This window comes from Gadus chalcogrammus, chromosome 17 (assembly GCF_026213295.1).
Source record: "Gadus chalcogrammus isolate NIFS_2021 chromosome 17, NIFS_Gcha_1.0, whole genome shotgun sequence".
NCBI lineage: Eukaryota > Metazoa > Chordata > Actinopteri > Gadiformes > Gadidae > Gadus > Gadus chalcogrammus.
In genome coordinates this window covers 15,995,052-16,022,080 of record NC_079428.1, presented here as the reverse complement: position 1 = coordinate 16,022,080, position 27,029 = coordinate 15,995,052, and the positions used below count along the sequence as shown (strand labels likewise).

General features: G+C 43.9%; 2 protein-coding genes across 2 annotated transcripts; both read right to left on the bottom strand.

The window, feature by feature from the left end:
• Positions 1–9,161: 9,161 nt before the first annotated feature.
• cops8 (COP9 signalosome subunit 8) lies at positions 9,162–19,223 on the bottom strand. Its single transcript, XM_056575540.1, has 7 exons — positions 19,067–19,223; positions 18,408–18,478; positions 18,276–18,324; positions 17,687–17,819; positions 11,002–11,109; positions 10,609–10,671; positions 9,162–9,695 (listed from the first exon to the last, which is right to left on the bottom strand). The coding sequence occupies exons 1-7, from the start codon at positions 19,136–19,138 to the stop codon at positions 9,616–9,618; spliced, it is 576 nt and encodes a 191-aa protein (XP_056431515.1). The 5' UTR covers positions 19,139–19,223; the 3' UTR covers positions 9,162–9,615.
• trim63b (tripartite motif containing 63b) lies at positions 12,852–14,886 on the bottom strand. Its single transcript, XM_056575539.1, has one exon. The coding sequence runs from the start codon at positions 14,584–14,586 to the stop codon at positions 13,546–13,548; it is 1,041 nt and encodes a 346-aa protein (XP_056431514.1). The 5' UTR covers positions 14,587–14,886; the 3' UTR covers positions 12,852–13,545.
• Positions 19,224–27,029: the final 7,806 nt, after the last annotated feature.

The window sequence follows — 27,029 nt, the reverse complement described above, 5'->3', positions numbered from 1 at the left end:
TCTGGCTACACTAGTCAGCCGTGTAAAGAAAAGTGAGTTTTACTCTCTGCAAGTAGACGAGTCTACAGCAAATCTGGCCAATCTTCTTCTGTATGTCCGTTACCTTTTTGAAGGAACAGTACAAGAAGATTTTTTGTTCTGTCGGCCCCTTGCTACCCGAACAGCAGGAGAGGAAATCTTCAATTTAGTTGACGTTTTTATGAGGACCAATGGGATCGACTGGGACCACTGTGTGGGAATTTGCACAGATGGGGCAAAATCAATGACGGGGAAACGCACAGGGCTTATTGCTCATATTAAGAAAGTCTGTCCATCCATCAGCTGGTTACACTGCAGTATTCACAGAAAGGCCCTCGCAGCCAAAAATATGGCAGCTGATCTACTTGCAGTGCTTAACGACGCAGTCAAACTGGTGAACTTCATTAAAGCTTGTCCGCTAAATTCAAGAATATTCACAATGTTATGCAATGAGATGGACAGCGAACACAGATCACTGCTGCTGCACACAGAGATGCGTTGGCTGTCCTGAGGCAAAGTGCTGACAAGGTTCTTTGAACTCCGGCACGAATTGCAGCAGTTTTTTGAGGAGAATCCCTTTCCTTTGGCCTCCAGTATGCATGACGAAGATTTTTTTTGAAAAGGCTTGCCTATCTAGCGGACATCTTCTCAGCTCTGAATGAACTCAATCTAAGTCTGCAGGGAGTCGGTGTAACTGTGTTCAACACACAAGACAGGGTTGAGGCCATGATAAAGAAGCTATGGTTCTGGGCGAGTTGTGTGAGTGGGAACACACACCTGTGTTTCCCTACGCTTCACGAGTTCTTGGGGGAAAATGACGTGGACCTGGGTGAGCATGTGAAAAGTCTCGTAATTGAACACCTCAACCAACTTGCCGAGAAGCTACGGAAACGCTTCCCACCTATGGACACATCTTGCGTTTGGTTTCGCAATCCATTTGAAGTTTCCCTGCCCGTCCCACAGCTGTCATTTCATGAGCAGGAGCAGCTGATCGAGCTGTCGTCTGATGGAGCACTGCAGTTGCAGTTCAAACGAAAGCCACTTGTGGATTTTTGGACCGAGTCACTGACATTATACACAGTCTTTGCAAAGCAAGCCTTCAGAGTTTTGATGCCCTTCGCCACAACTTATCTCTGCGAGGCTGGTTTCTCTGCTATGGCAGCAGTTAAAACTAAACATCAGCAAAGACTGGATGCTGTTGAGAAGGATTTGAGGCTTAAACTGTCTTCCACTGCGCCAAACTTCGGAGAGCTTTGTGCCAAGATGCAAGCCCACCCGTCGCATTAATATGGGTAAGTAGGCCTAGTTGATATTGTCACGATCCTACTGTTGGGTAAGGTTAAGCTAGTTGGTAACTGGTGGTCATGGTAACGGTGGGAGTGGCTCCCTTGATTGGTTGATTGTGGTCACCTGGGGGATCCAAGATGGAGGATATACACAGCATGGTGGCCAGTGGTTACAGCCGGCAGGATAAGACTTTGTAAAGCCATTCACCCAGATGCCAGTACACACCAGAGCTAAGGAGTCCAACGGGGGAACGTGACCGCCCCTTCACCGTCTTTGTTTGTCAAGTGTTTGTCTAAACATGTAAACCATAACTGAACGAGACAGCTACCGTTCACCACAACGCTTGGGCTATCTCCATAGCAAGAGAGAGAAGGACTAGCACTCACCAGGAACCCAGGTGAGTCACTACACACGTGCCCCGGAAGCTAGTTGCCTACCAGCTGTGGTTATACCACGTATGTGTCTCGACTCCTGCCTAGACAGAGAGACGGTTTTCCCTAGATACCAGTGGGGTCGTGACAATATTATTGCTACACATATAGGCCTACTGGGAATACTCACACATCCTCCTCCCCGTCTCCCAACCCCCTCCCTCTCTCTCTCTCGCTGCAGGCTGAGCGACTTTTGCGCTGCACTTGAAAAGTTCCAGATGGATCCTCTTTTAATTTATTTTATGTTTGAGCCTATGTTCTTTGTTACTTAATTATGTTGTGGATCGTGTGTAGGCAAATTTTAATGTCGCACTTGAAAGTTTCAGTTTCAGTTTCATTTGTTGACGTTGTTATTGTCATGCGTGTTCTGGATATTTGCTCTATATTTGCGCTATATTTGATTAAACATGAGTCTTTATATGGCGATAAAACAAAGCTTTGTTGCGTTTTTTTTTTTCTTCTTTTTGAAGTGGGGATTGGGGGTGCGCCAACCCGGTTGGGACGTAGAAGGGGGGCGCAGGAAAAAAAGTTTGGGAACAGCTGATGTAGGCCTATAAGTTAACGGAGCACTAGGCCCTCTTGAATGCCGGGCCGAAACAACATTTGTTTCACTACGACTCCTTTCAGCTGCCCACCCCTCCTTCTCCAGCAAAAAATAATAACATAATAGCTAATAAAACGCATGAGGTGACGTTTTGAAAAGAGAAAACTTACATTTTTCAGTACATGTCATATGAGCCTTTGATTGATATCCAGTCATTTTTTGCAGAGACGCATTCCTGTTCCCCACTTGTATTGGAGTGAACGGAGATATCTACTTCTGGGCCCCTTGAATGAAGGGACCCGTCCACAGCCTGCTTAAACAGCTGCAATACCAGGCTTGGCCGCTGGGCACTGGTGGATTGCGGAAGTATGCACTGTTCCTGGGGGCTTGGTTTTAATTTTTGGCCCCTACTTCCGGGGTATGGAGCCTAGCATAGTTCGAAAACATCCATTTACGGCGTAGGAGATCATTCATTTCTCAATGGAGAAGCCTTCACTGTTTACAGGGGTGCCCAAATTCTTCCCATTGTAAGGCCAAAATTTAATCTGGCGGAGGGTTGTGGCCAAAATTTTAGTTTTGCAGTTAACTACGTTAAATATGGGTATGTAGAGCATGTGTGTGCAAAATAAAGCCATGGTTGACCGTCTAAACAGCTTACAGCAACAGTGTCTCCATGGTTTGGGCAACCAGTTGCAGGTAAAGTCAAAAGATGACCATATTGCAGTTATCATTTTTATGTATTCTTGCGCTCCTCCTCCCTGCGAGCCCCCCGAGGTTCTTCCCCTTCCTACTAGGTTTGGAGAATGTAAACTGTTAAACGTCCCTAATCAAATGAACAGGGTTTGGCAGGAGCGTGCTGCTGAATAGTTTGGCTGTACTGAGCTCCTGAAGTGTTCCCAGTGTTCCCCCCTCCTCCGGCAGTCCATAAATTCGGCTGCTGGTTCTGTTCTGTAAACATTTTAAAGGTTGAACTTCTCTCATGGTGACTGATGAAGCAGGAATGAATCCTTGGACATGTCAGATAAGGAGCCGTCAGTCTATAAAACCTGTGCGATATACAACATCGTGGTTAACCCATTCGATGTTTAGACTTTACCAAGTGGTGCCACAGTGTTCCTGGAAGAGCTGGTCAAAAAACGGCTTTGCAGCTCAGCCATGCGAGAGATGGATTACTAAAAGAAAGCAGGACCTCTGAAGTACCTTTTCATGACCTTCGACTAGACTGAACATACCCTTCCCCATAAAACCCAGACATGTTCTGAAAGGAACCCGACACGAGGAGAAAAAATGACTTTCAGATAGGGGAAGAGCATATTTGTTATTAGAAATGTATTATCTTTTAATTTAGCTGTTATTGTTGCTGCTGCTCAGGTGCAGAGAAAAACACTGCTGGCTGGAGACTTGGGATTGATTTCCTGTGTGCATGTGTGTGTGTGTGTGTGTGTGTGTGTGTGTGTGTGTGCGTACGTGCAATTCTTTGTGCGTGTGTGTGTGTATACGTGCAATTCTTTATGTGTCTGTATTTATGTGTGCATGCATGTGTGTGTGTCCGTGTGAATTTGTATGCGTGCCACTGCCCACATGCAATTCTTTGTGCCTGTGTGTGCATTTGTGTGTGCATGCATGCGCGCCCGTGTGCATGTTTATGTGTGCGTGCGTGTGTGACCCTGTAATAGTCTGGCATTTCCTTGGAGGATTCTCCCCACCTCGAGCCCAATACCAGCTACGATAGACTGCAACGCCCCACACTCGAACATGCATACACTGGAAGCCTTTTTCAACCCTTTGGATAACGTCTTGAGGAACCATTATCCAGCTATATTCTGTTTGATTACCTTTTGTTTCAAATCCCTAATCCATGACCATCCATTCAGCCTAACCCATGTCTCTCTGCCTTTGCATTTACATATTTCTTTCTTTCTCCACTTTCACTGATGTAGCGCCAGTAGCAGCAGACATGTAGCGGTGTCTGTGCTAATAGAGGAGGACAGCTGAGCCCAGTACCAGTGGGCCAGGTGGAACATCTGGTTCACATCACCAGCCGTCACATGGTGTCAAAGTAGAACAATGACGTCCATAACGCCTGCTGTTGCTCCCAAGCCAGACCGGCTCAACGATGAGACAAGTGTGGATCAACACAAGCAATAAAAGATAAGAGATTGATATGCGAAGAAAAGATCATGGAAATAACTATTTGTTTTTCCCAGATATTAATGTCGGGCTTATGTCCAAGTAGTGCATTATGGCAGTGGAACACTTTTGTTTTTATTGGATTGAGGTCTTTATTGTATAATAAATTGTAATGGGTGTCAGCGTATTCTGCTCAGACTCAGCGAGAGCGGGGAACCTTGTCATGGATGGAACAGTTGGATTTCACAGCAATCCTAACCTCTGTCAAACTGAATTAGTTTGTCACTTTTTAAGTATATTCCACTTGCATAGAGAAAGCTGATTGAGTAACAGAGCGAATGTACCTGAGTGTCTGATGCTGTTTGGTTGTGAATCAAACAGTGGAGATCAAACTAGTCAGCAAGAGCAGCTATGGTGGTTCATGTTGGGCAGTAGACAGCAGCTTACCTAGTCTTTATTATCAGAGCTTTTATTGCACAAGTACACATTTAAAAGGAGCCATTCTTGCAGCATTATTCAGAGATACCTATCTAGAATAAGGCTACTCAGGCTAAAAGGATGTCAGTTATACTGTAGCTACATCGTCGATTAACAAATATCTGAACGAGAATTCCTCCAAAATAAAACGTGCCCATCCACGAGTCCACCTGTCCAGGATTATCTCTCTACATCCTCATATTCTGCCCCACTTTAAGGATCACCTTCAGTGTAGTAGGACCCCTTTGATCCCTCTCTCTGCTCTCTCTCTGTCTCTGATCTATTTATCTCCCTCTGCTTTCTCCCTCTATTTCTCTCACTGACACTCGTCACAGTGTCAGTGCTGCATGCGTGTGCGCGCCAGTGTGTCTCCGTACTGTATTTTATGCCGACTTCCAAGGGGAAACCTCTCATGACCGTCGCTAGCACGCGTGACCAAGCATTTCTGCAACGCTCCAAACCAAACAATCACTTCACAAACTTCAAAGACACACGGTATAGATTGGAAACACGTGCACAGGAAGGTGAAGGGGTCAGACACGGGGAAGGGGAGTGCAGTGAGAAACATAGAGACACCGGCGCTGTCCGTGGGCGGGGAGAGAGAGAACCTGGGTCTGTGTTCAATAAGGCTTCAGCCTAGACAACCAAAAGGTTTATCCAACACACTCCACACATCGGTTTGTACTCCCTGGCTAAACTGACGACAGGAACGACATCAACAGTAAGCAAGCAAACGCACACACAAAGGAATTATTGATGGATTAAAAAGTATGATCCAGTTAAGGTGGGATATTGAACTTCTTTCGACTGGACGAAGGAAGGAAGCAAGCAATGGAGGAATTAATGAATTTATGATTTAATGAGTGTCATAAAGCAAGCAGAGTTCCTGAGTGGTTTTAGACGAAGGAACATTTGACTCATGACTTCATTGGCTCTACCCTCTCAAAGCCCCTAAAACATAGGACTCCAACTAGTTTACACATTCAATGTCAAGTGACATTTCCTTCAGTTTGGTTACACTTACATATTATACATTGTCAAACAATGTATTATCTTCCACGAGAGAGGGAAAAAAAATATTGATACTAATTGAGGACCATGTGCTGTGGAAAAACAGCTGCATCTAAAACAAATATCCTTCTCAAATTGTGGGAAGAAGAAAAAATCCAAATCTTTTTAGAATTAAGTCCATCTGTGCACAAAAGAAAAAACAGTCTTCTTCAACATACAGATGTGCCTCTTTGTTAAAGCCAGGGTTCATTTCAAACAAAGAATCTTGTTAAAACCTGTTCAAGGACTGCAGGAAATCTCTGACACAGCTTCCACCACAGAGCCCACTGAACGTTAAACACTTTAACGACATACGGCACAGGTCTACAGACTTAGCCTCCAAACTTCTGCTATGCCAAATCCTTTACCGTCTATGGTCTGAAGCTGCAGCTAGAAATATAAGGTGAACTTCAGTTCATAGTAATTTTAGAATAGACAGCAGTCAGTTTCAGCAGGTGTGTGACACACACACACACACACACACACACACACACACACACACACACACACACACACACACACACACACACACACACACACACACACACACACACACACACACACACACACACACACACACACACACACACACACACCAGATATGCTGGGCTACCTAGTGAAAACAGGCGAATGATCTCATATCGTGGCGATCGTACCACGCACGTCTCCTCCTCTGTCTCTCTTCCGCCCTTCCTTCCGTTTAGATAATGGCTCGTCTTCTTGGAATTTGTCACCCCCCTTCTCCTCCTTTTCCACTACTGCTTCTCTCCTTCGGGGCCCTCCCTCCTTCCCTCCTCCCACTTTTCCTTTCTCATCATCCACTTTTCCCACACCCGCATCCCCTCCGGGTTTTCTCTCATGGCTGTAATGACTCGGCGGTCCACATGGAAACGATTTCACCGTGGATGTGTCAACGCTTTTACTGCTGTTAATGAAGAATTACAGCCAAACACCTGAGACAAGAACCAGGAGAGTGTATGTTTGGCCCGCACAAACACAAATACAAACACCGCACACACCCACACATGAACACACAAATGCAGGTTTATTTTGCATGCAGGCTTCATCAATGGCATATGTTCATAGAGTAATCACAAGCAAAACCTTCCATGTCCTGCAAAACTATTTATAGAGACTCAACTTGAAAGTCTTGCACGTTTCAGCAGAGCCTGCCCTCTACTGGTCTTCCGCCAGTTAGAGCAGAGATGTTTCTTGGTTCAAACCATACCTACTCCATTACTGCCTGCTAAAGCCATCTGACTCCACCCTCCTTGTTGGAAACAATACTCCCCCCGGATGTGAAGAGAGAGAGAAATAGACAGAGAGAGCAAACTTCCCGTCACCCGAAAGGAATATTGAAAATGTTCAGATATGTGTTAATGGAAAGACGAATTTGTGTTTAATTCATGCAGTCAATTGTAGTGTATTTCAAATGCACCTGTAAATTAAGCTGCCTCATGCCGTTAAATGTAGGCCTATGCAACAAATATAAAACAATGATGCATGCAATTTAGGGGAATTATTGAAGCGTCCAAACGGTCTGGGTAGTGGACCAGGGCTAGGGTTTGATCCCAATTGTCTGTAGCCTAGCTGCAGTCCTCGAGCAAAATGCCTAACCCTTAATGACCTTCATATGAATTAACCTTAAGTAACAAAGTAGTAGTAGTGTTCAAAAGACTTAAAAATCAATGCGATTCAAACCTGTAAATTTTTGTGATGGGCAGACTGGGGCATTTTTTATTGACCTAACCTATGGTGCTGCATGAAATGGCGCGTGTACTGGAAGCACGGCCGCCTCCGGCCCCAGCACCTCAGTGGCATGGACTGGGACACTGGGATATGGGGGGTGTGAACATCTGTGTGGAGGATGTAGGATCCACCTACCCAGCCATGTGCTGTTTTCAACTGCTTATTATAGCTTAGACTCAGCAATTAAAAGGATTTATTTTTGTCATTCAAGTTGTATCTGTAAATCATCGTTAATTGTGGCAGGCGTCTCCTCTCGGAGAGTGAGGAAACTAAACCCGGAGTGAGTTAACTGCCACGGCGTTCTGTTCTAGAAGATTGCTGTCACTGAGCAGAACCCACACGCTTCAGCCGCCAGACAGAAATACAAGCAACACACGCTAATCCTGAATACACAACCAAGAGATCCATCAGAAGACGGATAAGATCAGTGCGGATGTATAAGGCTAAAACAGAGCTACCAAAATCAACAGGTGAAAAAAACAAAAAAAAAGTGGTGAACAGAGCTGTAAACCAATCACATCTTAATCAAGTAGACGTTCGTCAAGGCCGGCTGTATTTCACATACTGACCACTAGGGGGACAGTGACCTCGATGTTCCTCAATGCATACACACTCTGGTGCTCGTTCAACACATGGACTCATGCAAATCAACACGTGTTTACGCTAACAGCAGGGACACAAACACTCTGTGGGGTTGCTATGTTTAGAACGGCACATCGTGTTATCACTGTGTATGGGGGGGGGTGGTGAAGAATAAACTGGAACAGAATCCATCTGTAATTTAGATGCAAGGGGCAAGTATAAACAACTGACAGGAGGTAGACAGGGTGGGCTAGTGTGTGCACTATGAGTTGCCAGACACAGAACCGTTGATGTGAACTTGTGCATTTTGGCAAGAGGTGAAACAGAGAACCATCTCCTCTGTGAACATACCTTCATTGAGCTGGCACGGTTGTGTTCCAGGGTGAGGACCTCCTTGAAGACCGCTGAGGTTGTGGGGAGCTCTCCCAGTCTGGTTCTCCGTTAGGCTCCTCAAACGTTTCTGATAATTTTTTTTCACATGAATGGGCTAACGGTTCTCTTTGGCGTATTCTGACTCACCAGATGTGAGCCAGGCCTGACGGGAACACAGGGCAACGCATACTAACTGCTATTTTTGTACTACTGTATTATACTTCCAGACAGTTCAGAAGATCTTCGATTATAGTTGTGCTTGTTGGTCAATGCAGTGCACTATTTTGAGCACATGCTAAGCAGCCCGACATTCAAGACCAACAGATGTATACCCACCCACCCACAACACACCGATTATGTTTCCTTCCAATTAGCCTTCTAGTCGCAATATTACTCTACAATAAACGATGATCTTATTGAACCAAGAAGGACATTTAAAAAAATGACCAACATACAGAAGTGAGCCCAACCATGTCACACATATTATCACAAACAAATCACATTTAAATAAATGTTTAAATTCTTTAAATTAAACAAATGTATCATCTGAGACATGAGAATATTTATTCACCAGGCGTAAACATAAACAAAGAACACAAGGGCAACAGATGGTCCAATCAATTGCCCCCCGTGTGGCCCTCAAGAGGTCCTCAACCACAACCTCCACCTAGCGCAAGCTGTGGGAACACTGGGAGTTCTTAAGTGCTAAGAACAGGACATTTAATGGATGAATAATGCATACACATTATGTGATGAAGAGTGTCGGCACACGCAACCACGGCAGAGCGTCTGTCTTAAAGGATCCACACTCAGGTCTGGTCTGGTTCACCTCCTGCTCACAGCCTTGAAAGCAGTTGCTAAGGGGACCACCAAGAGGGGCCCCTCACCTCGCCAAGTGGGCCACCACCCCCTCCACAACCTAGTGGTGGTGGTGGTGGTGGTGGTGGATCAAGAGAAGAAGGCGCTAAAGCTTTGTCAGTTCTCCAGGAAGGCCACGTAGTCGGTCAGCCGGGCAAGCTGCTGCTCGTTGGGAACCAGCGATACAGGCGGAGGGTCTGCAGGAGGAAGAGAGGAGGAGGAGGATGAGAGAGAGAGAGCCAGAAGCTCTCCGACATCGTGTCGTAGCTCCCGCTGATCAGTGCTGCCCTCCCGGCCGGAGGGCAGCACTGATCCGTGCATGTTAATTTGATCTGCCTCCTTAACATGTGAATTAAACTTGGTGCTGTGTTGCATTAATGTGTTGTCATATTGTGATATATACACAGCATGTTCTATTGCGACACGGACACCATGTTGACTTCCGCCCAGAAGAAAAATTTATTGTAGAGAGTGAGGGTAGCCCCTGTATTCAGAACCAGGTCGAGGAGCCGTCTCCCCTCAGGCTGGTTCAGAGACACACAGTGAAGCTCCTCCGCTCCGTTCTGTTGATTGTGTTGCTGTGTATGTACGCGGCAGATGCCTGGACAACAAGGTGGACTGATTACAGAGGTCCGACCGCAGGTCTCCCACCTATCCAGCCCTCTTATGTTTGCGCGAGTAAATAAATCTTTCTCTCCATCCTACGAGGTGGATGGATGGACGTTCTGCACACTGCACTGTCAGAGGGTATGGGGGGGAGAAAGAGGGAGAGATGGATCGAGCTGAAGGAAGAGGGGGGATTCCAACTGATTGGCCAAAAAAACCCGGTACGAGCCCGGTGGGCGGGGGTGATGACAGCAAATTGATGAGGGGGAAGAGGATGGGTTCAGATCCAATCCCCCCCTAAAAAAGTGGAGGATAAAAAGTTTCCAGATGAAAACTTAGAAAAGCGAATGAGTCAGTCACGAGGGAAAAAAACATTCCCAAGCTGGACATCCCGAGGTGGGTGTCAGCGAACCGAGCCAGACAAAGACAGAGGTCCAATGCCAGGGCCACATCTGGTGCAAAGAACAGGAGGGTATGGAGAAGAAGAGCAACAGTGCCACCTACCTGGCTTCTGGGGCATTACCATCCTGGTGTTGGGGTCGGCCTGCCAACCCTGGCTCACCACGCCTGCAATGGAGCGGACACACGCAAAACACTTACTAGTAACTCTAATCAGGGATATTGTAGAAAAGGTTCCGTCTTCAAAGCCTCCATGTAGGCATCTATGAGCAAGATTCCCTTCCCTGCTCAAACCTGGATTTTGTGTATTTCAAAAGGTGGTAGTCAAGTACTATAAAATATAAAAAAATCTAACTTACTGAACACCTCAGTTATGAATGAATGAACACATAATGCAGTTGTGTAGAAAATAACATTGTCTAGAAAATAACACCAAATCAATGCTACGACTCATGCAGTCATAGCTTCTCCATAAGTTGGAGCATGTTTCAGACGTACCCTTCACGGCTTCATCCACTGAGTATCCCACGAAGGCGGCGAAGTCCTGAGCTGCTATGGAGGTGTAGGCCTGGGCCACCAGGCCGTACGCCCGCTGACGCGTACCCTCTGGAGGCACAAGCACACTGCATGAGGTGCATGGGAAACACATAACACATGCATAGGCTGCCCTCCAAACCACTTAATAATTATTTTAACTTGTGGTACATACTGCAGCTACCCTTACGATGTACTACTGTTGCACACAGTATGCATACACTTCGGACGGACCACAGATGTTTTCAGCGATCAGCACACTAGTTCCACCCATCGACATTCGTGAGCTCCCCTGACCTATCCCTGAAGTATTTGTGGCATGTGATAAATCCTTTTCGATAAAAGCTATAATAAAACCAGAAATTATTGCATATCAATTAAGGTAAGTAATTAACATAAATCGTTTTTATAATCTTTTTTGAAAACTTTTTGAATCTACATTGCGTGAACCAGGCGGTGAATATGATTCACAAAGAGAAGTCTTGGAGGACAAATACGAAGGATTGTGGATGTTGATCGAAGTAGCTATGAAAGGCATTCAGGGTATTGGCCAATTATACAAATCCCGTCACTTTCCTACAGTCCCAACTGCTTACCAGGTCCATGACACTAAGGTCCCCATTCTACACACAGCTTGTCCCACAGCCAGCGGCCTGTAGAGCGAGCAGAGCTGTGGAGACGCTAGCGACTGTATCTGCCTCCTCCTGTCAGCGGCCCCGCCCCGCCATCTAAAACACCCTCCTGCTGTGATACCGCAGCGCCTACTGATGAACGCACGGAAACCCGCCGACCTGCTCCGACTGTGACCATGTAGAAAAACCACTCCGCCCCCTCGGGCTTCGGCCTTCCCCCGTTTCATAGCCTAGCAACTGCTTGGTGTGTGTGTGTGTGTGTGTGTGTGTGTGTGTGTGTGTGTGTGTGTGTGTGTGTGTGTGTGTGTGTGTGTGTGTGTGTGTGTGTGTGCGCTGCAGAGGAAGCAGCAGTAACAATAACAAGTGTGGGCGATGAGGGAAGGCAGCTGTCTCAGAAGGCCAAAGAATTTGTTCCAAGAACCCCCCCCGCCACACGGCCCACTTTTGGCAACATACCACCGCCACCACTGAACCCTTTTCCATGGTAGAGCGTTGAGTTTGGGGGGTTAGGTCATTTTTGAAAGAGAACATACCCACTCCATGGTGAGTAATAACAAATAGCAGCAGCAGATAACTAGAGAGGTCATCAAGGTTGGCCTTTATGTTTCCACTGAATGTGGTTCTGTAGGGTGTGCTGTGTTATCTGGAGGGAAGGGGCAAACATGGAGACACCAAGGTTGACGCCATCACACAACTTTCCTTTTGTACTACTTAACGTGAGCGATTTGTAAAATGACCTCATTACAGCAACAGCAGTTGTACAGAGGCGTGAGTCTGGCCCCCATCTGATTTCAACAGGCGTGCATCAGCAGCTTTCCATCCAAACCAGGCCAAGCAGGTCGCCTTAAGAGCGGTTGGGGGAGGGGAGGGTCTTTTTATGTCCACAGTCAAGCGTGTATTTATACCACCGACTTCTTGACCCATCAGCGTGCTGTTCAAAGATGACTCATATTGGGGAGCATGGATAGACATGCCTGGCCGCCCACCACCACCTCCTCCTCCTCCTCCACCCCACCAGGCCCCAGATGGGAAGAAGCTGCTGAGCAAGTTGGTGTGCGAGGATTGGGGAGGGGTGCGGGCTTGGGGGTGGGATTATGGTCGGAAACAGGACCCAGCCTGCCCTTCAGTCGAGGGCTATTTCAGGGCTATCGTTTTCTCACCATCTCGCTTTTAAAAATAGTCCCATCCCACCACCTCACTGTGCTTCACAAGCAAAGGCAACAGCCAGGCTCTCGCCTTTGTGTTTGTTTTGTTTGTTTTAAAACCCATCTCTTGCTAAGAGAGATCAAAAGCTATCAGGGAGAACCTCTGTTAGTCCAAGAGAAAGAGATCAGAATCACTTCTCGACGATAACCTCTTTGCATTGTATATTCGATCGCATCAATGATAAAATCAGTGTAAGCCAAAGGGAAGACCAGGACACAGTTTCTACTTTATATTAGGTTTATTTTCAGCTCTCAGGTGGATTCTTATCCTGGTACATGCATTTACTGCAAACAATTATGTGGAAAATTATGAAACATAAAGGAGATGCATTCAAACAACATGAGAGTGAAACTACTATTCATGTTAACTACACATTATGAAGATGCTCAATGTAAACAAAATGTACGAACTAACACACAAAATCATGTTGAGGAATATCAGTATAATGGTGTTGTAGTAGTATAAAAGTATAAAAATTAGAAAACAGCAGTAAAACAATACGATTGCGCTCACATTTGATTTAACATATCGGTTAACCAATGCCAAAAATAACAACCAACAGACTTTCCTGCACCATCTCCTATTGCAACTGGAGTCCCTGCCATAACATTGAGGTCAAGAAACCTGCAAAATCACATTCGTTATTCAAAAGTCCATCACTAAATACGCCCTACTCCTCCTCCTCTGCATCCTCAAACTCATCCTCCTCAGGCAGTCCGAAGTCCATCTTAGAGAGGACCGCCTCCACGTGTTCCGTGGACAGGGTAAAGTGGTCCATCTTCTCAAACCCTGGCTCAGGCCTCTCCTCGCCCAGGGAGCCCTTGGCCGCGTCCTTGGTCCGCAATATGAGGCCCTTGGAGGCCAGGAGGAACTCGGCAGCGCCGCCCTGCTCCAGGGCCCTCACGGCGGTGTCCGTGAGCTCCGAGCTGGCCAGCAGCCGCTCGCCGTAGCGCTGGGCCAGGGCCCTCAGGGCCGCCACCTTCTGGTCCTGCTCTGTCCCGATCTGCTCCAGCATCAGGCCCTTGCGTTCCTCCAGCACGGCATAGAGCAGGTCGAAGTGCTCGGCCAGGCCCTGCTTGGCACGCTGGGAGTTCTCCTGCACGGCCCGGCAGGAGTCCTCCATCTGGTGGAGCAGGGCCTGCAGACGCCCGTTGCTGGCGACCAGCGTGTCGATGGCGTTGCTGAGCTCAGCCTTCTGGGTCTGGTAGACGCTGGACAGCGGCGACACCTCGCAGTCCTTGTGCTGGCCGAACACCTTGCACATGGAGCAGGTTGGCACCTGGCAGGTGATGCAGTAGATGTTGATCCTCTCGTCCTCATGCTCCTGACACAGGGGTTCCTTGGACTCCTTGGGCTTCAGGGACGGCTCCGGGTTCCCGCTGCCGCCGGTGTTGCTGCCCTCCTGCTGCTGCTTGTAGATGTCGATGATGTTCTCCACTAGGAGGTTGCGTTGGAGTCCGTGCACGCCGTGGCGGTCCAGCACAACCTCGAAGCGGCAGGTGGGGCAGCGGAAGACGCCACCGGAGAAGCGGTAGGGGTTGCGCGAGTCATAAAGATCGCTGGCACAACTACGGCACAGGTTGTGCTGGCAAGGCAGGATGACCACCGGCTTGGTGAACATTTCCAAGCAAATGGGGCAGCTAAGCTGCTTCTCAAGGCTCTCCATGGGGCTGGGGGGACGGACCACCGACCCAGTCCTCTGGACATCCATGACTGAAATGCTGAAAGGACTTCCTTGCACCACGTCCCGATACAAGATACTTCTTTCTTTCTACGGTGGTTCTACGAATATCTGTTCAGCAGCAAAAAGGTCTCGTCTCCTTGCCCTCCAGTAGAGAGTGGAAGGCGGGTAGAGATTAATGCTGTGTTGCGGTCACTCTCAACGTGCTTGCTTAGGCTTCTGGCTAGGAGCTAGCAGCTATCACGTCCTTTATAGTGACCCTGCAGAGGCAGTGACACCCGACACTTCCAGACCAGGGCACACATTCCTCCCGGCCGGCTGGCCAGGGATCTTTTCGGGGAAACCTGGCCCCTGCTGGTGTCACATGTTACAGCGCTGCGCCATGTCGGCTGACCCAGTGATGAAGCTCACTGGGTGAGCATAAGTCGAGACTCTGGAGCGATAAACAAGGTCTGCGTGACCAGCGTGTCCATGATGCAGCGACCCCCCAGGGAATGTTGACCAGTGGATAAACACGGCCGCACACCCGTGCCTTGCTGTTGCTGTTGTTGAGTTTCAACACTGATATTTTGTAATGTAATAAAACGCTTTCTTGTCGAACCTACAAATGTCTTCATCTATTTATAGCGGAACTATTCCAATATAACCTTCAATGTATTGCTTAGTACGAAAACTCTGATATTGTTTTTTTTTAGTTTACATAATCAAAACAAAAGAAAGTATTAAAATGCTTTTTACGTTTTTTAATAATTGTAAACACAATCAAAAATCCCTTTTAAATTTAAGATCAGACATGTCTATTGATAATGTGTACCATATTGTGTTTAATTTCGAGATGTGGTTATTTAGAACAACTTTTTGAAGACTTTGGGAAATGTACACTGTACAGATAAAAAAAAATTACCTACACCGACATTTTGGGTCCAAGAGGCAAAAAAGTTCAGCATGCCAAATAAGGCATGTACACCATGCTTCTGAATCTGTTATGCATTGGGGTGGTGGGGGTAATTAACCTTTAACTTTGACCGTGAATTACAGTGCCCCCTATTGGCGGAATGGTACCAAATTCTCAGAAGCCCTGCTCCTACAAATAGGGTGAAGAGATTTCAAAACTTGAATAAAATATATAATTCCAACAAAAATAGTTATCCAGATACACTGTGAAAAGGGTGCCATGCACTTGAGGTTTGCACCCTAATGATATGAAATAAATGTTCTAGGGTTCTCCCCAGGTTTTCTTATCTATGGTGTCGCTCCCACTGCTCAATTGCATCCATATAGTTTACGATAAGGGGGGGGATATGATTTTAGAAGGATCTTTATAATGAACATATTTAGCAGCTATTTCAATGTTTAAATTAGGCTAAATATACAGAAAAGCTTTACATACTAATGATAACTTCGATAAATATATCGAAAACCTGTGTAGAACAAACAGTGAGGTTGTTCCTCTTATGGCGATCCATCCCCCAGTCCATCCAACAGTGCCAGTGAGATCTGCGTGTGATAAGCGCTAGTCGTGCCACGTGTGATAATCAGAGGTAGGCCTATTCTCATACTGTGGAACTTGTGTGTCTTTGGAAACCTTTGGGCTGCACTGAAGCTCCCCCAGAGCCGAGTCGGACTCTGACCGACGTCCACGCAGAAATCCAACGTGATATTGAAGCTTTTTGTGTTATCGAAATACTGTAGAAATTACAACGAAAAACGATCAGTTGATAAAAACATGAAAACGCATCGCAAGTCTTTTTGTTGATTATTCAAAGCTTGAATTTATGTATTCGGGCCAGACATACAATATACAAGAGTAATTAATATTATTATTCAAAGTTAGTAATTGTTAAAATAATCTAGATTTTGTTCAAGGGGACTTTGGTTCAAGTGAGTCAATGGGTTTCGCATGCAACTAATTTGTACTTTTTAATAGACCAAAACATTTATTCAATACTATTTCAAAGTAATGAATTCTTTAACTAGAATGAATGTGAATGTATGAAGTAAAAGTCAATAACTGCTGTAAAAACATACACTATACCCTGTTTGATTAAAGTCAACCAGGCTTTGGAGCCTGACGCCTGATGGTCAGTGGTCATAAAGTCAAACCAATACCCCAGCGCTGGACGATACGATATCAAAAGTGGATATGATACTTTATATTGATAGATTATCATCAAGATAATTAATCATAATAATGTTTAATTTACAGTTGAAAGAGTATTCTCAATAAGTAACCAGAAGGTTAATTATGTTTATGTAATATAATATTTATTTATTAGCAGAACTAAAAGGTGATAAACATTCAACAGAACCAACATGGCTTTACTTAAACACTGAATAATTAAAAGAATATGCAAAGAACTGCTGTGATCCCCATCACATCAAACTAGAGATGTCCGATATTATCGGCCCACCGATATTAGCATAAAAATGTAATATCGGTATCGGATTTAAAAAAAAAAAAATAATAATATAAAAATAAATAAACATGGCACTTTTCCCTTAAATTAAGTTGAAGTATTTTTCTTATTTTGCACAGACAATGTTAACATTTGGAAAGCCTTGTTGCATTCAAGAATGCATCCAGTGGGGCATCACAATAACATTAAGCACGTTGTGTTAATTCCACAACAGGAGATATGTAATGTTACCTAAATTAGGTTTGAGGAAAAATAACCCAAATATCGACATCGGTATCGGCTGATATCGGAATCGAAAATTTAGAGTTGGACAATATCGCATATCGGATATCGGCAAAAAAGCCAATATCGGACATCCCTACATCAAACACCTTGTTTCAAATGTCTTTCAAACATTTAGAGGAAGTATACTGAACATTGTATAATAACATAACAAAGATGAACACAACTGCTGGAGAGCTGAGGGAATAATGTTCGGGGAAACATATTTTCACACAGGCCATGGCCCTCATTCGCTCGCTTGCGCCTGTTTTTCAACCGTGCGTATAGGCATCATATCTTTAGCTATAAAGATTATAATTGCGACTGCGTTACTTTATACTATTTATAGCTTCAATCTATTTTTTTGTATGGGGTAATGGCTGAAAAAGCTAATACTTTGGTCAGCCGCGGTGTAGTTTGTGTGCATTGACAGTCAGTTGTTGATGGTGTACCTCTCAGGGACTCCATGACTGGAAGGATGTTTTCTGACCACTGGAAGGCAGCGATGGCCGTGTAGACGCCGGGGAAGTCTCGCTGCCAAATCCTCTGACCGACGGCCCACATAGCTGCTAGCTCAGGGTTTGCCTGTTTACAAGAGGAACGCAACATCAAAACTCATCAAATGAGCTTAGGCTTACATTTAGGTAACATAGGTAACACCAAATTGGCTGTTTCACTCCCACTCAAACAAATCCCAAAATAATTAATACAGATCCTTCCACCAGTTAGTCCCAACTACTATATATTTATTTTGACATAAAACATGATATAACATATCCCATTTGCAACAGACTTTCATATCAATTTGGTAAATTCATGTGTTGAGCTGACCAAATCGCAAATAACCAAAAATAACCAAACAGTACTAGTAAACTACAAGTGTGATATAAGAAAGTAATTTTCAGTTAGAAATAGTGAGTTCCACATTGGAATTAAAATGGAAATATTTTTTGGGGGGGAACCTAATTTAATATTTGAAATGTTTCAATAATCATTAGCCGTGTATTTTGGGATAGGTTATCCAGGTTGAATCGGTCTTACCGACTTAATGACCTGTGGTATCCTCTTCCAGAGGTATCTGGCATTGTTCCTAAGAGAAAACAACCGACGTTAATTAAGGCACCTGCTAAGATGCTACTCTTCATGTAAACCATAACTATAATGTGTACTCACATGTCGTTATGCAGTAAATAGAGGGACAGCAACTGAGCGTACACTTGAGGTGTTGCTATGCCCCCCGGAGCCTGTTAAGATATTGATGGAAAGATTATATCATTAATCCCAATAGGAAAATGTAAGTGTTGTAGCAGCAATTCACATAAACGACAAAGAAGAACACACCTAACTGACAATTATTATAGGGTCTATTGCTGTAGGAATTACCTCTAGTAACCTTACTGCAGCGAACTGAGGAGCCTCTGACTGAAGACATCGTTCTCAATACGTTTGTGAGCAGCTTGTATAACAGTAAGGTGTGTTATCATACATAAGGAAAGGTTGTAACTGAAGGCGAATTATCAAAAAATAGAAAAGGTGTGCTGGAATGATAGCACACCTTACGGTTACAACCTGTACTTATTGTATGATCACACACACCATACTGTTAAAACCTGTCCTTAATGTATGATAACCAACCTTACTGTCACAACTTGTCCTTGTAGTTTGATAGCACACCGTACTGTTACAACCTGTCCTTACTGTTTAAGTTATCATCACATTAGGCTAACGTTAGCCGGTTTTATCGTAGCCATTTAGTCCACTGTGGCTAGGTATACACCATTTTAACGGCTGTATTAACAGATAAATTGTTGAAACCCGGAAGAGAAACTCACCTCAAGCTCTTGAGTTTCACACTGCTCCAATAGTTTATCGTAGTTTTCCTCCATAATCACCGCAGCAGGCATGATGACGCCTAGCTTAGTTTAGCTTTACTGTTGTGCTCCACTCTCTTCCTCGTTGGTGGGACAGGAAGGTGAGGTTAGAGCGCGTTTCTGTGGTGCAACCCCCTACTGGCCACACCACGCGATCAGAGCGTGTTTTCTGCTCTCTTCTCCCCCCCCCTCCCGGGGGAGCATTTCAATACAACACAAAGGTATTCGAATGATTAAAAATCACCAAATAACATATGTTTCCCTGAAATACTTTTTTTAAATATAGCAGTAACCCCTCCACCTCTTTTTCCAGATCTACATGTATCAAGATAGTTAGTTGGGAGGAGCTGTCGGTTATTTTGTTTCAGACATGTTTCAGTTAAAAACATAAAATCCAGTTTAGAAGAGGTAATAAAATCATTAACTAAAAATGAGTTATTATTAAGACCTCACATGAAGTAGACACATCCTGATGGTGTTGTTGATAGGCTCTAAGGTTGTTTTTGGTTTGGAGGCAATAGGTATGAGATTTGTGAGGTTAGCAGTGTGTTATGAGTGTTATGACTGTTATGAGTTTGTAAGTAAGTTAGAAACTACAAACATGGCCTCTTTCCCATTTTCCATATCTCTTGCAGAATGAAACACTGCACTCAAATCCATGTTCTCTCTCCTCAAAACAGATTCTTTCCCCTAAAAAAGAACATCAAAATACTGTTTTTATATGTTTTGGCTTCATGAGGTAATGTAACATATGCCAATGTATAAAATTGTGTAGATTGTTTTTACAGTTTTTCACACACAAAAAAATTGCTATGAACCCAATTCTGAAATCTTGAAGCTTGTTTATCAGCTACAAGACTCCAGACTGCTAAACTCTAAGCACAATTCCATTGTTTGCACATATATAGAAATTCTAAATCACATTTTTGCAAAAGTCAAAGCCTAAATCTCATAATTTAGCCCACTTGGTTCACTTGGAAAACGCTGAACTTCAACACACCCAATTATCAAATGTCCCACTAACTTCTCCCATGTTAAAAATCAACTGGCAAAACACTTCAATCCTGTGTGTGAGCATAAAAGAGGCCTCAGGTGAGCTCTACTGTGTTGTATGAGCTCCTCTGGTCTGATCAGGATCAGAAGTGGAAGTGGGATACACACCGATTTACATCTAGATCTGTTTAGCAACATTTATATTCGTATTTTTAGTTTTTGTTACTGTTTTTGCCTACGAAAAGCTTTTTTTGCAGTCAGCTGAACATTTTACTGTTTAACAGTAACAAATAAATATTTAGTTTGTTACCTAAATATTTCCTGTGTAAACATTTTCTTTCTGTATGGGTTTATCATTTTACTTATTACTGTACTGTGAGTTTTGCCAAAATAGGTAACATTGGTGTATTCTCAGAACTCCAACAATGTTACAGTATCAACTATAAGTGTACAGTATGACCCTGGGAGGATGGGATTGTGAGTTTAGCCAATTGGCGCGCATTGGATAGAAAAATATTAATTTTATCCCATTCTGATACAATCGTGTCAATGTAATATTTATATGATATATTCACAGTATTGTATTACAATATGGCAACAGTCTTTACACTGTTTGTACCATATAATTGCAACCGATTCAACTTTTAAAAAGGAAGCTATTTCTAAACAACTGTATTCATTTGAATATGTAACATGGTCTCTAATAGATATTCTTATGATAGCTGTGTTTATCGTTGGAAAGAATCAGTTTTGAGAATAGAGAACATGGTTTTGAATGCAGTGTTTCATCTGCTCTGTTCAACTCTTTTAAGTTTTGTATTTCGAGTTTTGAGAAATTGAGCTATAGTTTCAGAAAACTTGTTGAAACGATTGAGAAAAACTGTAAAGAACTCAGACTACTATAGTTGACCTAATAAACAGCAAGGGCAAAACTGTAACTCTTGCTAGCAGTGTGGTTGCCTCTTCTCTCTGTCCTCGGGACACCCAGCTGTGCAGAGTCGCCCAGAACAGAACTCACACGAGCTGCTGGTGACGTTATCTGCTGCCCCGGGCTCTGCCTCAACTGAGCGCTTCAAGCACAGCGCCTCTCTACAGGTCTGGACCATTGTAGACTGTGTAGAATAATAGAAGAGGTTGTTACATGTGTTTGTTCTGAGAGAGAGAGAGAGAGAGAGAGAGAGAGAGAGAGAGAGAGAGAGAGAGAGAGAGAGAGAGAGAGAGAGAGAGAGAGAGAGAGAGAGAGAGAGAGAGAGAGAGAGAGAGACAGAGAGACGGAGAGAAAGAGGGAGAGGGAGGGAGGGAAGGAGAGAGAGAGAGTGAGAGAAATAGAGAGAGAGAGAAAGAGAGATAGAGATGCAATGTAGAAATGCCTCCAACCTTTTCATGAAATGCTTTTTAAAAGAAGAATAACCCATTTAAATTCGCCTTGAAGCTTAAGGTTCAAGTAGTCAGGATGACATTTACGGCTGGCAAGACACAAACTTAGGCATATCTTTACAAACAAATAGAAATATATGAAAAAATAAGGTTGGTGGGAAGCTCTTTTAAATGTATTGTTATTTACATTACACGCGAGAGCACGGCTTTGATCCCTGTACATCCAGAGTCTAATGGCGGTGAATAACGTACCTCTCTCCCCAGGAGCCCAAGCACAAGAGCCCTCAAGGATGTCCGGCTCGTCATCTGAGCGGCTTATTGCAGCTTAAGTGAGCTACCTCTCATTAATAATGCATCGGCCTGATTCATAATAGACATACATTTCTCTTGCAAGGGGGGACAGAGGGAGAGGGATAGATGGCTCCCGAGAGGTTGTGGAGATGAGGATGTTTGTGCCCCCTTAGCCTCCGTGGAGCTGCGCACCACCATATGGTTCCCCCCCGCTCTGCTCCATGTCCATATACTTCATGAGCGTGTCCTTCCGGCAGTCTGGTTACCTTGAAATAAATGTCCAATATATTGATTTTACTGGTCTCCGGGGACTGGTTGCCGAACTAAATATACTTTTGATTGATTCGACTTTATCTTGGTGTTAGTTGTTTCTGATTTATAATGCTTTGAGAGGCAGTTGAGAAGAATGTATAGTTCGGAATTGAAAATAATTAAATGAATTGAAATCAAAACGAAATGACACAATAGGCAAAGGTAAGAAAGACCTAACAGATGATGGAAAGACCAGACTATTCTCTACGGAGACTTCAAGTGCCTCCTTCGTCTACTTTCTTGACCAATACTTTGTTTGGTAAACAAGATAGATAATGTGCCTACTATATGCCAACTCTTGGCTACCCGAGAGAGCATGGCTGTGTTCTGGAGCAAACTGGAGGGAACGCAGCCTTCAAAGGATTCTCTTTGATCCATGTCCGCTCTCTCGTCCCTGCTCTTCATTAGCTGCTATTAGTTTGACACGGATGGAGCTAACTGACTTCTGCTCAGCCATGTCATGCTGTATCATCCTGATTGGATCTGGGATCTCTGATCGTTTATTCTGTGGTTTGGTGCCGGGTAGGTAGCTCATCGTTTTCAAGTTCTTTCCAAAAGGACAAAGTATTTATGAATGCAGTGAATGCATGGGTTTTATTTTTAGTAACTAAATATAGACATATATATCTATATATATATTCTACATATATTCATCTATAAATAATATATATATATATGGAATATATATACTATATATATGGAATATATAATATCTATATATATATGTACATACAGTATATACATATATATATAAACAAAATTGATAAAAAAATATTTTGCACACACACACTCGCGCACACACACACACGCGCGCACACACACACACATGCACACACACATACACACACGCACACACACACACACACACACCCCACATACATTCAAAGCCTCAACCCATATCTAACTATTGCTTCTCCAGAAGGAAGTCAGTGTGACAGCTGATACTTTTTCCTCATTGGCTGCCGAAGTAATCATTCTGCTATGCTCTGTTTCATGAATATGCAGAGCAGTACACACACACACACACACACACACACAGACAAACACACACACACACACACACACACACACACACACACACACACACACACACACACACACACACACACACACACACACACACACACACACACACACACACACACACACACAAACAGTCACACACACCCACCCCCCATGCATGTGTAGCAACTTCACGGAGCGCTGAGGTGAAATAATTTTGGTTAATGAAATAAAATAAGGAGTGAATTATAAAAATATTGTGCACACTCTCCAAATGATCAAAGAATCCCCCCCCCCCCCCCCCCACACCCTTGAGGCTGAGTTCTCACAGAGCCTTCCAGAAATAACTCAGTCCTGACGGGCTGATTTAGGTGCACGCTCATAAACAGTTTATCCACGAACAACCTTCACATTGCCCCAGTAGAAAAGTTGCACTAAACAAGCTGTGCTGAGTCTCCACCACGGATAGCCCTGCAGCACTGCATAGCAGTGCACACATCGAGAGGAAAAGCAGACGCATTTCAACACAGAGGCATGTTGTTGCAGCATTTAAGTCGACGTCTGTTCTCAGACTAATATATCAACACACAGGAGCAGATTGGGGCTTGGCAACTACTAGAGATGGCACATATACTGTATATCCATACATCATAATAGCCATAAATAAACTGGTGTGAAGCATGACGCCCAATACAAGCAGAAACTCTAATTTCTGTTGGTGACGGACGGTAGTTTAAAGGTCCCATAGCATGCCACTTGATGGACGCATATATATAGGTGCTAGTGGGCCCTTAATACAGTATTTGAAGACGTTCAAGAAATGTAGCATTGATAAAGAATTACAGCCACTATGAGCCAGTCCCACAATGAGCTTTCTACAAACTTGCAGATTTTTAGAGGCGGGTCAAGGTGGGGGGTGGGGGTGTGGCCCTGAGCAGCTTGCGGCCACGGTACCATGCGGTCGTGTTTACAGTGGATGTATCGCAATGGTGAGGCACACAGCTTTTAGCAGTGTTCTGTAAATATTCTCACACTCTGGGTGCTCCAGCGGGAGTCCTGGAGCTCTATATCAAAATTATATCATATTATACATATTTATACCATATCATTTATATTATCACGGCCAAAATCTATGTGCGCCTCAAGACGATATTATGAATCTGAAATGACTGCGTCGGGTTCTCCAACCTCTCTGGTTCTTCCACTTCCACATCAATCTGAAATACCGCGACATGGAGGAGAAAGGGATTGTTGCCCGCGATTGGTGACCGTGGTTGTCTCCCGCCGGAGCCCCGCTGCCGAGGCACCACCGTTTCGGTAGCGGGCAGGTGGAACAGTTATCCAAATAACAAAGAAGTGTACAACACAACAAAGAAGTGTACAACACACACTGTGTTACAGTGTGTGTATTCACACACACACACAAATGTGGCACTCGCACATTCGTAGCTCATAGTCTCATTGGCAGGCCCAAATTCTCTGGGCGGGCAAGGCAGAGAAAGTGGAGGTAACTTGGCCTCTTATGACGACATAATGGGCCAAAATCGAAATCGGAGCGTCTGAGCTTTCATTCTTCAAAGGTGGAGCAGGACACCTATTGCTCTTTTTACACCTTGCGCCATTTCTAGCTACTGCGGGACCATAGGCAGGCTAGGGGAGCTCATATTAACGTTAAAAAACATCATAAAGGGAAATGTTCATGCCATTGGACCTTTAAGTATAAGACCTTCATCTTCAGTACAGGTCTTTGGTTTTTTATTACTATATCTGGCTGATTTGCCACCTACGTTCTGCACTATTCACCATAGACGGGATCCTGACGTAATATACTAAATTGAAACAGGAAACGGGTTAGGGAATAATATTCATCGGTAGGTTTTATAAGGTAAAATTGTAATCAATCTACAAGGGTGATGGTGGAGGAAATGGGTGCTTAAGAATTGATTTAACAATGACCAAATACACAGACAATTGTCCAAATTGTAATTTTAAAGAGTAATTGGAGTGATTGCATTTATTGGTTCTTCATGCAACCCATGCGACAAACGTCCCTGTGAAAAACAGACTCACAGACCCTATATTATTATGCAGTACACCAACTGCACAGGGAATGTAAGAGCTATTGTTGTAAAGGTAAGGTGGCAGTGATGTATCGGCCAGGCTCCTCTGTTGAGCATCACACTCAGAGTTTGTTCCTCGACTCGTCCTGCCACTTCCAGCAACTCTAAGAGAATACAGAGAAGGAATTGTATATCCTGCTTTCCATTCATCTTGATGTGCCATTTAATTCAAAAATATGTTTAATTTTTCATAAAGCCAATATAGAGGTTCAACAGCTAATGCGATGTGTGATAGCAGTACAATATAACTCCAAGAACCGAATCATAATAAACTAATCATCATTTTTCAAAAATACCTATACGGTATATCTCTACTAGGAACTGTAAGTGGAGTGATACTAAATAAACACATTGTAATATAAAATTATAATGAACCACATTTAAATTGTGTTCTCCACTATTGATCACGTTGCATGCCTAAAAGTGTCATAGATCAGGGGCCGTATTCACAAAGGATCTTAGGGCTAAAAGTAGGTCCTAACTGGCGAATTTAGGAGTAACTCCTAAAAATAATGGGCGTGTCACTCTTAAATTTAGGACTCCTAACTTTTTTCACTAAGAGCAATTCACAAAGTATTTTAGGACTAAAAGTAGCACCTAAGTCTAGGAGAGCTTAAAAGTCCTCAAGAGGACTCCTAACTCAGTAAGACCTATTCACAAAGAATCTTAAAATGCCTGCGAGACGAAATGTTAGGGTATTCAACTTATTGTGGAGTTAATGCGCGATGCAATAACATCCCCGACTAACAGGAATAATCCGATTAGTCCCGAAATAAAATGTTATAAAAATTATAAGTTATAAAAAGAAATATATAACTTATAAAAAATTAAAATAATTGCGCCATCAAAAGACGAGGACGTGTTCGTCAATAGGAATAAAGTGCATTCCATCAACACGCAGGTTGTTTTTGATGCAAATTTTTAACATAGCCTACTGGATGTTGTTGCAAAGTGGCCTGGATCTTCAGCTACCCATGATTCGCGCATTTTAATGGTGAGCGGTCTGAGGCAGCTTTTTGAGATGTACCAGTTGGGTGTCACTTGCTGGGTGACAGTGACTATCCATGCAAGACGTGGCTCTAGACACCCTACCTTAATCCACAACCGGGAGCACAGTTAAAGTGTAACATGTAAGTGATTACGCAGATTACGCTTAGTCCTATGCGTAAAACACATCGTATTGGCTCTTTGCGAGCACACAAACATACACGAAATGTTGTGGAGAGAGGAATTGGGCAGATGAAACGTCGGTTTCATGTCCTCCACGGCGAAATACGCCTCACGGGCAAGCACAGTAATCACTATGTGCCATTCTACACAACCTTTGCAAGCGGAGGAACATTCCACAGCCAGACGATGATGATGATGATGATGATGATGATGATGATGATGATGATGATGATGATGGCGATCAACATTACAAGGAATTTGGCCGTGTGGAACCGAGTGGACAGGCATTTAGGGATCACTTTGAAAACACATTTTAGGTAAACACCTTGGCACAAATCAGTCAACACTTGGGTAGTTCGTAACATTTATTTTATTTTAGATTTTACGTATTTTTATTGTTTGCTTTCTCTCTCTTGAACGTGCAGGCTACAATATCATTATCGTGGTCTGCACAAAATTGTCATCATGCTTGTATTCTGCTAACTGCGCTATAACTACTTAATAGGAATTAATTTCTAGCCTAGGCTATTTCCTTGTTTTTCGGTGATTCAGTGGGCTCGTCTGAACAACCAATCACCGAACTGACCGCTTCTAAACTCGTGCACGAGAATTGACGTAATCCATAGCAACGGCGCGTCACTCTTAAGGCGGCTGCATGC

What these genes read in the sequence shown, in the direction of transcription:
- trim63b (XM_056575539.1), bottom strand. Translation starts at nt 14,586, where the DNA reads ATGGATGTCCAGAGGACTGGGTCGGTGGTCCGTCCCCCCAGCCCCATG.
- cops8 (XM_056575540.1), bottom strand. Translation starts at nt 19,138, where the DNA reads ATGCCTGCTGCGGTGATTATGGAGGAAAACTACGATAAACTATTGGAG. An exon ending in TATTTACTGCATAACGACAT is followed by an intron (nt 18,325 to 18,407) that starts GTGAGTACACAT and finishes GTTTTCTCTTAG; the next exon opens with GAACAATGCCAGATACCTCT. An exon ending in GGTAATGCCCCAGAAGCCAG is followed by an intron (nt 9,696 to 10,608) that starts GTAGGTGGCACT and finishes TTCCTCCTGCAG; the next exon opens with ACCCTCCGCCTGTATCGCTG.